General features: G+C 47.4%; 1 protein-coding gene across 1 annotated transcript; it reads right to left on the minus strand.

The window, feature by feature from the left end:
* Window positions 1–1933: 1933 nt before the first annotated feature.
* On the minus strand, window positions 1934–7714 carry TRADD (TNFRSF1A associated via death domain). Its single transcript, XM_056862816.1, has 4 exons — window positions 7570–7714; window positions 6448–6728; window positions 4274–4475; window positions 1934–2241 (listed from the first exon to the last, which is right to left on the minus strand). Exons 1-4 carry the CDS (start codon window positions 7709–7711, stop codon window positions 1934–1936), a joined length of 933 nt encoding a protein of 310 aa, XP_056718794.1. The 5' UTR covers window positions 7712–7714.
* Between the last annotated feature and the right edge of the window lie 5149 nt (window positions 7715–12863).

A 12863-nucleotide genomic window follows, 5' to 3' on the forward strand; every position in this document is an offset into this window, starting at 1 on the left:
GAGCTATTAACCCAGCTGTGTGTTAACCTGCCCTGCCCTGGATGGTCCAAACTAGCCTGATCTCGTCAGATCTCAGAAGCTAAGCAGGGTCAGCCCTGCTTAGTACTTGGATGGGAGACCACCAAGGAATAGCAGAGGCACTATGCAGAGGAAGGCAATGGCAAACCTCCTCTGTTGTCTCTTGCCTTGAAAACCCTATTGGGTTGCCAAAAGTCGGCTGCGATTTGATGGCACTTTACACATGGTCAACTTGCTTCATTTTCTGGGATGGAAAGAAAGTTGTGAAGTTGTTCCCCATTTGTGCTCTAGACATGGGGAGGGAAAACTGGGAGGGGGAAGGGCGACTGAACAAAGAAACTGACTGCTCCCTCCAAGCTGTGGGGAAACCAGGCAGAAGAGGACTCTGGGAGACAGAGATGAGTTCTCGCCACACCTCTGTGCCCGAAAAGTACATGGCTTATTCCTAAATGCAAAGACGGGATACATCCCAGATAGGGCCGGTTACAGATTTAGAGGGCTCATGGGCAGAGTTCCCATGCCCCCCTCTTCTACCACTGCCAGCCCTCCTTCCCCTCCCCTGCTGCCTCCCTCCTGTCTGTCTGTCCTTCCCCACCTGCTTATGAGCTCTCCCACTGCCCATGCTCACCCTGCCTGCTGCCATTTTCCCAGTGGCACTGGGCAATGTGTGTATCTGGGAGCACAATGGAGGGCTAGCAAATAAGTGAGTGGGGAGGATTGACAGCAGTGGGCCCTGCCAGAAGCCCTGGGCTCTGACAGCTGCCCCACCACAGGGTACGCTGACGCCGGCGCTGACCCCAGCAGTGAGTAAGACACTCCTGTGTAATTCCATAAGACATACAAAATGCTGGTAGATTGTTCACATGAAGAGCACCAAAGGCTAGTTCACACGGGCCTTTTCGTTTCCCACAAGGGGTGAGTGTATGAAAGAGCCATCCTGGGATTTTCACCACAAATTTAACACTTTCCCAGACAAGCTGGTTCACACATTCAATGGCCAGTCGTTTGAAGGCACGTAGGTTACTTGATCCTCCAGTGGCTGTTCCAACGGAGTTGTTTCACGCATTTGTTGGTCAATTGTTTTAAGGCACGTAGGTTACTCGATTCTCCAAGTGGCCTGATACATCCAATCCAGCCATTTCACAAACGCGGCTACGAATGTGCTGTGCTTTCTTGAGCTCCCTCCAGGTAAGAGTCATCGGTGACCTGTCGATGACTCATCTTTATGGACTCGTGCAAGACAGGGGAAGGGCTGTGGCTCAGTGGAAGAGCCTCGGCTTTGCGCGCAGAAGGTCCCCGGTTCAATCCTCAGCATCCGGACGAAAGAATCGGGCGTTAACCGATGTGAAAGACCTCGCCCCGAGTCCCTGGAGAGCCACTGCCAGTCTGAGTAGACAATCCTGACCATGATGGCCTGATTCATTATAAGGCAACTTCACGCGAATTACTTCGTGCTACAAGCCAAAGAGTTGGGTAGATGCATGTGCAGCCTGGCTCTTGCTAAGTGGAACCAGCCCTAGTTACAGATACGGTCGCTCAACATAGATGATGTGCCGATACCCACCAGTTCTTGCTCATAATATTCAAGTTTGGGGTTATTCTGGCTCATATGCTGCAAAGAACAACGACAGTCTGATAGGACCCATTTTCCTAGGGATCCTATTGGAACAAGGGATTTTCTCGAAAATATCCTTATCGCAGCACAGAAACATTTGGTGGTCTTTGGGCTGATATCAGAGCTCGCAGTGGCTTCTTTTGACAGGCGGCCACCAGTGGCAGATAATCACAGCTGGTGGGGGGAGGGCTGGCACTGCATTACTAAGGTGCGGTCAAGAGACTCGTAAACTCATGGGAGTATTCAAAGTAGCACCCCTGTAGTTAGTAGCCTCAAACGAGGAATCCTTGTGTCCGTTTCCTACACAGCGGTCTCATTGGGGTGAATCCCTAGCAGCAACTCGGCTAAGCTTAGGAGGCCATTATCCTCCAGAGCTGCGATCAGTCTCTGTATGGTGGCTCTCTTGCCCTCCGAGTCGATAAACCGGCGGAGCAGCTGGTAGGCTTGCTCGTAAAGGCCTTCCCGCTCGTACTCCATGGCTAAGTTATCAATGGTGGGGTCGTGAAGGGCTCGGCAGTTGGCCTGCAGGGACCGGCCCACTTGCTTCCATTTCTTGGATACGAGTTTGGCAAACTTCTGGTGGTCGTCTAGGGTTATTTTTCTGTTGGCTTGAAAAAAAAGGGGGGAAACTAACTCATTGGAACGCACCAGGCACATAGAATCATAGAGCTGGAAGGGACCACCAAGGTCATCTAGTCCAACCCCTACACAATGCGGGAAATTCACAACTACCTCCCCTCCCCCCCACTCCCCCAGTGGCCCCCTACTCCATGCCCAGAAGACGGTAAAAAACCCTTCAGGATCCCTGGCCAATCTGGCCTGAAGGAAAATTGCTTCCTGACCCTAAAGTGGTGATCGGCACTACCCTGGACATGCAAGAAAGGGCCACGAGAACCTGCCCTCCCCCTCATGACCTGCCTAAGGTCACAGAATCAGCATTGCTGACAGATTGCTGACAGATTTCTTAAAGGATGTGTTTACTCGCATGTGTGATTGTTTCACCAACTCTTGTTGGGGTTTGTCAGCACCTAGGGCTGCCAGTACTGCCTCAGCAAATGATGGGAGATTTTGAGGGCTGGTGCCTGTGGAGGGTGGATTTGAGAGGATGTGACATCACTTCCAAGTGATGCTTTAGGAATTTCCACCAACCTCTACGGTAAAAACAAAGAGACACGGGGAGACTCCTAGAGTGTCACCACCATTCTAAGACATATCCAATCCGAGGCTCTAACTCATAGCTGCACTGGAAAACCTGTACAAAACCAGTGGGGGATCTTAACCAAGCTCAGGAACACTTCTGGGTGGCAAAGGAACTGGGTTTGCAAAGGCCGAGGCAAACCACCCTCTGGAACTCTGAGCTTTCTTCCTTGCTGATGTTCACAGAACTTTGCTCTCTTTATACTTAACTTTGTAACTCCTGGGGAAAGAGCTACCCAGCTGAAGCGACATTAGCCATATTGGGAGTATAGGTTTTGGTACATCGTCATGAGATGTGTACCTGTGCCAAACAGCTGGAAGTACACCAACCCTTTATATGTGAACCGCATTTCAACACACACAAACCTTGTACTTTCTAATTCCATTAACATTTGAAGCATCCTCCAAACTTTTCTAGGAATTTGCATACAGGAAAAATATGTTTTCAGAGTGCCCCCTTGAGGCGACGTAGAGAAATGCATCCATTAAGCAATCTTTTTTAGTAAATCTCTCCACATTTCTCTCTTTCTCGGTATATGCAAGTACCGGCCATCGTTCATGATCAGGGTAGGACTTTACCAGTTTCCTCTGCTCCACACAGGGGTGGATCCAGGTTTTGTGGGAGCCGAAGAGAGAGCTTGGGCACCTCCCCTGCCCACCACCGCACTCCCTGCTCACATTCCCAACAGCCTGCCCATATGCCCTTCTTGGCCAGCTCACTCATTTATTTATTTCCTTCATTTATACCCCACCTCTCTCCCAAGTGAGGTCCCAAAGCAGCTTACAGCATCATTCTCCTCTCCTCCATTTTATCCTCACAACAACCCCGTGAGGTAGGTTAGGCTGAAAGTGTATAAGCTTCCAGCATGGTGCAGTGGTTAAGAGCGGTGGTTTCGAGTGGTGGACTCTGATCTGGAGAACCGGGTTTGATTCCCCACTCCTCCACATGAGCGGCGGAGGCTAATCGGGTGAACCGGGTTGGTTTCCCCACTCCTATACATGAAGCCAGCTGGATGACCTTGGGCTAGTCACACTCTCTCAGCCCCACCTACCTCACAGGGTGTCTGTTGTGGGGAGGGGAAGGGAAGGTGATTGTAAGCCGGTTTGATTCTCTCTTAAGTGGTAGAGAAAGTCGGCATATAAAAACCAACTCTTTTTCATCTTCCATGGCAGAGTGGAGATTCGAACCCAGGCCTCCAAGAACCTAGTCCGGCACTCTAACCACTACACCACACTGGCAAACTCGCCCACCATCCATGCTCCCAGCCACACACACCACGCACGTGCACTTTTCCTAATGGTGCTGGATGGCAGGAGGACATTTGAGTGGGCGGCCGGAAGGCTCAGGTGAAGGCAGTGGCAGTGAGTCCCACTGGAAGCCCCGGTCTCTGGCAGCTGCCCCACCTCGCGGTATGCTGGCACCGGCCCTGGCTTCACACTTACCAAATTGCTGTCCCTGGAAGGTGAAGGTGTCTCCTTGTGGCAAAGAACTCAGGCTGCTCACAGAACTGCAGGGGGGAAGCGAAGAATCCACAGGTGGAGTCTGTATTGCTGAGCTCACAATGCTGCTGCAAACTTCCTGACAACTCAAGTTCTGGAGGGATTCCTCCAGCTTTATAATTTCTTCGTCCCTGAGACGGTTAGGCTGAAATACAAGTAAGTATAAAAACAAACTTTACTTCAAAAGGAACTGCAACCTGTCTTATTTCCCTCTCGATTAGCTCTCCCTCCTTCTACTTGGTTCAGGATTCTTTGTAAGGAGAATCCACAGCTTCTAGTAGGGGAGAACCTGTATGTTAGGTTGTTTTTGTGTGATGCCATGTGATTGTAGTATTTTTTTCCTTTTTAATCTATGCATTTTAAAAAGACAAACCCAAGCTTCTAGTCCCTATGGCTGCAAAAACAGACTTGGGGTTGGTGGATATTGCAAGTTCAGAAGCCAGGCAGATGAATGAACAATGTCAGAACGGCCACAATGAAAATCACACCTCTCAACAAAAGAGGTTATATGGAATTAGGCCAGTACTGTCTACTTAGACTGGCAGCTGCTCTTCAGGGTCTCAAGTAGAGGTTTTTCACATCACCTACCTAATTATTTCTAACTAGAGATGCTGGAGATTGAACCTGGGGCCTTCTGCATGCCAAGCGCTTGCTCTACCACTGTGCCACAGCCCCTCCTGTGTCTACTTTGGATCGTCCATCTATAAAATGTAATTTGCAAGCTAGTTCAGCCTCAGTTTGCCTCAGGGCCACATAGGGAAGAGGTTTAACTCTTTAATCTCCAATTGTTTTCGATGGCTGAAACCAGTTCCACCACTTTGACATTAGCATTTTAAAGGAGAAGAAGACTTGTTAAAAGACACATATTTTATCCTTCAAAATGGAGAGTGGGGAACCTGGTTTTGAACACTGAAACCCTGAAGGTGGACAGATTAAACCTCCTCTTTCTTCCCCACCCAACCCTGATGCAAACTGAGGCTGTACAAGACTGCAATTTACGATTTCCAACAGCTGGAGAGAGGGTTAGCAACTTCCATGGCCTCTTCTCCCTCTCTGTAACAGGCACATCTTCACAGCCATAACTTGGCTCTAAACACCAGAGAGCTGTCCTTCGCAGGCACCGGAATCCTGTGCCCAATGCCATGTTTCCTTAGAATGGCTGCATGCAACCTCTCAGTGAGTGCCTGCCTGCCTGCCTGGGAGGCCACCAAGGAAGTCAAGAATAGCTATGCAGAGGCAGGCAATGGCAACCCGCCTCTGTTCATCTCTGGCCTTGAAACCGACTGGGTCACCATATGTTAGCTGTGACTTGATTGGCACTTCCCACCACCACTGTCACGCGTAATAATCCACCCACACAGCCCAAACTTCTGTCATCACCGTTTCTTTTAATTACATTTTTATTATTATTTTTTTTAAGTGTGGGATACAAAGATTTAAAAGGGGATATTGAGGGGGAAGAAAGGGGGGGAAATCATAGACTCGAGCAAGGTAAAACAACCACCTGAAGCATAATTATTAGAATCCCTGCTATATTTACTACTAGGATATTTTCTATCAATGTTAAAAATTATTACTAAACAAAAATATAAATTCCACCATTTAATACCAGTTACTGTATTAGTTTAAACTTTAAATGCAATAGAAGAAGAAGAAGAGCTGGTTTTTATATGCTGACTTTCTCTATCACTTAAGGGAGACTCAAACGGGCTTACAATCACCTTCCCTTCCCCTCCCCACAACAAACACCCTGTGAGGTAGGTGGGGCTGAGAGAGTGTGACTAGCCCAAGGTCACCCAGCTGGCTTCATGTGGAGGAGTGGGGAATCAAAGTTGGTTCTCCAGATCAGACTTCACCACTCCAAACCACCGCTCTTAAAACCACTACACCACACTGGCTCACTACACCATGTTGTTATTATTTTTTTAAGCAGTTCTACCTTCCAGCATCTGTATTTATACCTATCTATAACAAGAAGCTACTGTTAGATATGTCTCATACGTTATTTCAATTCAATTACCTATCTTAGCTTAATTCATTTATCCCCTTTACCACTTAATAAATTATCATCTTCATAATATAATGTTCATGTTATAGTATTGTATTTCTGTCATCACCTTTTCTTGGGAGATGCATTCTACGCAGCGTTCCTCCTCCAAAAGCATAGAGTCCAACTGCCCAGCACCAGTTTTCAGCTCCATCTGGACAGGGAGAGGGCTAGACATGGCCAAGGAGACTTTGAGATGTCTCTGAAGAGAGTCCCGGAGAGATCCTTCACGGTAACTTTGCAGAAATTTGCGGCAGTTCTCTCGGTTGCAGAATTTGAGTTGGACAATCAAGTGGGGGTCACTGCAGTGGACTTTCAGCATGTCCACCCCGTTGAGGCGACCCGTAGAATCTGGCGAAGGGAAGGAGAAAAGTCACTGGCAAACGGATTCTGAAAGAGATGCTGATGATCATGGGGATGTACACGCAGCCCCTTCCTCCGTTCAGGCGCACTGTGCAGATGACCAGGCGATTGCCCAGAAGCAAGGGGTAAGGACGGCACGCCCATGCCCGCTCTTGCTCCCCACACGGTGAGTCAATGCATGTGAGGTGTATCTGTACCTGGCTAGTGATAGAGGCGCTGTTCGGAAATAATCACATAGGGCCTACAACTCAAGGAAAAGTGGGTCTGAAATGGCACCTTTGCCCTACCAGCGCCTGTGGGGTTCAAGCACAGCGTTCTAGGCGCTGCACATCAGTTCTGCCCCATTTGGCATGCTCTTTCACAATCAGGAAAGGAGGCCAATTAAAAAAAAATCAAACAAGGGCTTGAACCAAAGTTCTGTTGGAGCCAGCAGGGACAAAGACAGAAGGCCTTGTGAGTCCTCCGCCGTTGCCGTTATTACGGTTCTTTGATAAGGAGAGGACCTTGAACTGACCTACCTATAAATTCTCTCAAAAAGGGAAATGGCACTGAAGTGTGAGGTCTGGAAACTCAAGAACTGCTGCCGCCCACCTACCACTGGGTGGATCTCGCTTGGCAAAGGTAGCTAGGAAGAGAGTCGCGTTTCTGTCCTCTGGGCCATAAATTCAGAGTCACAGACAGTGTTTGAAGCATCAGGTCACTGGCTAAAGCCAAACCCAACCGCCTTGCAAGGGGCTACTTTTCATGGCATCAGTGGAATGGGGTAGCCAGCCAGCCAATCTCTGGGCCACACTGCATGCAAAAGGGCACCTGGATTCAGAACACGTACCCGCAAAGGCCAACTTGAGCGCTTTGTACACCTGAGGCTTCCGGTCTGGATTTCCGTAGAGCGAGGGCAGGAGAACGTTTTCAGAAGTCGACTGGACAAAGAGGTAAGCGCTTCCCACCCAGACATCAGAGCTGTCGCCCATTTTTCTGCCAGCAACGAGAAAACATTGAAAGCAAAACAACATAAACACATTTGTTAAGTCAGGGGCCACTTTACAGGTTACCCAAGAGGTGCGGCAACTGCTGAATCGTGAGTGGCTTCCACACAGCCAAGAGCAACCTCTGGATAACCCAATCGTACGCATACACCAGCCACACCCATGGAATCGGCATCGCTCCTGGTGGGGTGCCAGTTCCAAGGTTGAGACTAGGGTTGCCAGGTCCCCCCTCCCAATCAGCAAGGGGTTTTAGAGGGTGGGGCGGGGGTGGCCATGCGCACGCGATGACATCACTTCTGGTTTTACTTCCAGAAGCGCCGCATCGCCATGGCCGATTTAATACTCAACCTCCCAAATTTGAGTGCTAAAGCAGCCGCAGCAATGTGGCACTTCCGAAGTAAAACCGGAAGTGATGTCATCACATGTGCACAGTCACGCACTCATGCGATCACCTGGGTGGATTGGCGGGCAATTGCCTGCCAAAACCACCCACCTGGCAACCCTAGTTGAGACTGGTGCCATCAGCCCTGGGAACTGTATCATTTAAAAGTCACTCTAGCACTTGGGGAAAAGTAGGATATAAATTCATGAAAGAGGTAGGCATGATTGACTTGGGCAATGTTTAAAGCACTTCTTTGTATAATGCATTTTGAAAGCAGATTCAGAGTTTGTATTTGTCGTAGCACACGGCATGCAGAGGGGTGCAGGGTTGACTCTCCATAACTTTTTAAAAAATGCATAGCTGGTGTAATACAGTGCAGGGTTTAACAGCACAATCCTATGCATGTCTGCTCAGCAGACCCTGTGCTCAATGAGATTTACTCCCAGGCCTGCATTGGACAGAAGCAGAAGTCAGTGAACAGAGAGCTCTGTTCAAACAATTAGGTAGCCTTAGGCAAACTTTCTCTCCCAAGTCCACTGCTTGGGGAATTTACAGGGTTGTCAACAAACCTGGAAAAAAACATCCTGCCCCTTAAATGTGTGGGAATGGGTAGCTGAAGCTCTTCATGGCATGGAGGCCAATAGCATCACCTGGTAAATTAAGTCCCTGCTAAAGGGGCAGGGAGAGCCAGATTGGTGTAGTGGTTAAGGGGTCGGACTAGGATCTGGGAATCCCAGGTTCGAATCCCAACTCTGCCATTGAAACCTGCTGGGTAACCTTGGGCCAGTCACATACTCTCAGCCCTGACCCTGACTAGTATTTGGATGAAAGACTTCCAAGGAATACTAGGAGTATAATATGGAGGCAGCCAATGGCAAACCACCTCTGAATGTCTCTTGAAAACCCTACAGGATCACCCTAAGTCAGCTGCTACTTGATGGCAAAAAAGGGACATTTTTCTACAGGCCTTTTGGCAACCCTAGGAATTAAGGGCTCAACTACACAGGCAGTGGCCAAGTCTGATTTCCAGAGCAAAAAGAGGCATACAGGTTGGGGCTGGTAAACTTAACAGTTCACCTGCTCACAAAGAAACAAGTCTATAGTTTGATAAGTGTTCATTCCCCTCTGGTGCCCTGCATAAACAGAATGGCAGGAAAACGCCAGGAAGGAAAGCCACGGTCCATTTCACCCTGCATGCAAACTTCACTTTCCAATTCAATGCAATTGTCAATAAATGCCCCACACCATCACAGCGTACATTATAATTTATACAGAATTACCAGGGGGAGGAAGATTGGTTTCATTATGACTGAGGAATATTTGGAATTCTAGAAATGGAGGCCATTGCAGAGGAGAGCCTGTAGCTCAGTGGTAGAGCATCTGCTTTGCACACAGAAGGTCCCAGGTTCAATCCCTGGCACCTCCAGTTAAAAGGAATAATTAGTAGGATGTGAAAGGCCTCTACCTGAGACCCTGGGGAGTGGCTGCTGTTCACAGTAGGCAATGCGGACTTTGATAGACTAATAGTCTGACTCAGTGTGAGGCTGTTTCATGTGTTTACGACAGAAAGTTTTTTTCTCTGTCCCCCATTCATTCCCTTCCCAAGGTCAACTGGAGAGAGAAGTCTGTTCCAGCTCTTCTCCATGGCTCTGAGGTGTCGTCGAGACATGCAGAAAAATGAGGTGGAAGAGCGCCAAGGAGACGGGGGGGGGCGGGATTATAAGTGGAAAACTGGCACACCTGGCCGAAGACTAGTCCAGAACCTGACAGCACGTTCTTCTTTTTCATAAGAACATAAGAAAGGCCCTGCTGGATCAGACCCAGGCCCATCAAGTCCAGCAGTCTGCTCACACGGTGGCCAACCAGGTGCCTCTAGGAAGCCACAGACAAGAGGACTGCAGCAGCACCATCCTGCCCGTGTTCCACCGCACCCAAAATAATAGGCATGCTCCTCTGATAATAAAGAGAACAGGTATGCAGCATGACCAGCATCCATTCCAACTAACAGCTATGAATACCCTTTCCTCCATGAACATGTCCACTCCCTTCTAAAAGCCCTCCAAGCTGGCAGCCATCACCACATCCTGGGGCAGGGAGTTCCACAATTTCACTATGCGTTGTGTGAAAAAATACTTCCTTTTATCTGTTTTGAATCTCTCACCCTCCAGCTTTAGCAGACAGTTGCTCTAGTTTCCTAATAATTGTAGTTGCTCTTTTCTGCATCTTCTCAAGCTCTGTAATATCCTTTTTTAGATGTGGTGACCAGAACTGTACACAGTATTCCAAGTGTGGTCTCACCACAGATTTGTACAAGGGCAGTATGATATCAGCAGTTTTATTCTCTATTCCTCGTCTAATTGTGGCCAGCATGGAATTTGCCTTTTTTACAGCAGCCGCACACTGGGTTGATATCTTCATTGAGCTATCCACTACCACCCCAAGATCCCTTTCTTGGTCTGTCGCTGCCAGCACAGATCCCATCAGTGTATATTTGAAGTTGAGATTTTTTGCCCCAATATGCATCACTTTACACTTACTCACATTGAAACTCATTTGCCATTTTAATGCCCATTCTTCCAGTATGTAGAGATCCTTCTGGAGCTCTTCACAGTCCGATTTTGTTTTAACCACCCTAAATAATTTGGTGTCATCTGCAAACTTGGCTACTTTACTGTTTAACCCCAACTCCAGTTCATTGATGAACAGGTTGAAAAGCACCGGTCCTAACACAGATCCCTGAGGCTCCCCACTGCTCACATCCCACCATTGGGAGAACTGACCATTGATTCCTACTCCCTGCTTCCTATTTTTCAGCCAGCTCTCAATCCATAAGAGGACTTGTCCTCTTATTCCGTGACTATGAAGTTTGCTTAGCAGTCTTTGGTGGGGGACTTTGTCAAAAGCTTTTTGGAAAACCAAATACACAATATCCACAGGCTCATTCCTGTCCACATGCTTATTGACGCTTTCAAAAAACTCTAATAGGTTAGTGAGACAGGACCTACCCTTACAGAAGCCATGTTGGGTTTTGCCCAGCAGACCTTGCCCTTCTATATGCTTGACAATTCTATCTTTAATAATGCTTTCCACCAATTTACCAGGAACAGACGTTAAGCTAACTGGCCTGTAATTTCCTGGGTCCCCCCGGAACCTTTCTTATAAATGGGTGTTACATTGGCCATTCTCCAGTCCTCTGGTACAGAGGCTGATCGAAGGGACATATTACATATCTTTGTTAGAAGTTCAGCAATTTCCCATTTGAGTTCTTGAAGAACTGTAGGATGAATACAGTCTGGTCCCTGTGACTTGTTAGTTTGAAGTTTGTCTAGACGTTCTAGGACTTCCTGCCTTGTTACCACAATTTGCCTCAGTTCCTCATTTTCCCCTCTCCAAAATCTCTGCTCAGGAGAAGGAATCTGCCCTGTATCTTCAACAGTGAAGACAGATGAGAAGAATTCATTTAGTTTTTCAGCAATCGCTTTATCCTCCCTTACAGTTCCTTTACTCCCATTGTCATCCAATGGTCCAACCGCTTCCCTAGCTGGTTTCCTACTCCTAATATACTTAAAGAATTTCTTATTGTTTGTTTTGATGTGTTTAGCAATATACCCCTCAAAATCTTTTTTTGCATCTCTAATTATCTGCTTGCATTTCCTTTGTGCAAGTTTGTGTTTGCTTCTGTTCGCCTGCAAGTTTGTGTTTGCTTCTGTTCGCCTGAATTGCTTCCTTCACCTTATCTGTTAGCCATGGTGGTGACCTCTTGGACTTATTACTACCTTTCCTGACCTGCAGTATACAAGCTAGCTGAGCCTCTAGTAATGTGGACTTGAGTAACCCCCAAGCCTTTTCAAGAGATTTAACCCTCCTAACTGTTCCTTTCAACTTCCCCTTCACCAGTTGTCTCATTTTAGAGAAGTTCCCTCTTTTAAAGTCAAAGGTAATTGTGTGAGATTTCCCAGTCACTTTCCCACTTACATATAAATTAAATATGATGCCATTGTGATCACTATTGCCAACTGGCTCAACTACATCCACATCCTGCGCTAAGTCACTGGCAGCACCACAGAGTATTAAATCCAGGATTGCCTCCCCTCTGGTTGGGTCTATGACCAACTGTTCGAGGGCACAGTCATTTAAGATGTCTAAAAAATTTATCTCTTTGGCTTGACTGGAGCATACATTTATCCAATCAATATGAGGGAAGTTGAAGTCTCCCATTATTACTACTTCATTACCTTTACATGCTTCCCTAATTTCATTTTCCATCTCAAGATCACCCTTTCAAATCTCTTCTGCCACAAATTAGGGAAGCCATTCTTATGTAGCCTCCAGGCTTCCATTCCATAGTTCATACCACTGGCCTGCCTTTCAGGGTTGGTGTAATGATTACTGAAATAGGATACCAAGCACCACAGAACTGCTAAACACCACTGTTAAGTGACAGTGCAAAGAAAAACACACTTTCTCCTCCAGACTAACAAAGACTACAGTCCACAATAGCCATGCAGATTAGCTTTGGATTTCACACATTAACGGATCACTTCAGGATACATTGGTTCCATATTAACATACCACACACTCATTAGTACATTATCTTGATACTTACAGGACAATGATTAGCACATTACCTCTGATACTTTTTGCAGGCAATGATTCAGCTCAAACCCAACCCCTTTCTGACTATATATTACTCTTCCTACACACTTGACACTGTCCTTCAGTGTTACTCCTCTGAAGATGCCGGCCACAGCTGCT

The sequence above is a fragment of the Euleptes europaea genome, chromosome 17 (genome assembly GCF_029931775.1).
Source record: "Euleptes europaea isolate rEulEur1 chromosome 17, rEulEur1.hap1, whole genome shotgun sequence".
Taxonomy (NCBI): Eukaryota; Metazoa; Chordata; class Lepidosauria; order Squamata; family Sphaerodactylidae; genus Euleptes; species Euleptes europaea.

Bases quoted from the DNA above. Each gene is read 5' to 3' on its own strand.
- TRADD (XM_056862816.1), bottom strand. From the start codon at position 7,711: ATGGGCGACAGCTCTGATGTCTGGGTGGGAAGCGCTTACCTCTTTGTC. The intron at 6,729-7,569 runs GTACGTGTTCTG...TCCCTTCGCCAG, and splicing joins GCTCAAGTTGGCCTTTGCGG to ATTCTACGGGTCGCCTCAAC. The intron at 4,476-6,447 runs GTGATGACAGAA...CTTGTATTTCAG, and splicing joins AATGCATCTCCCAAGAAAAG to CCTAACCGTCTCAGGGACGA.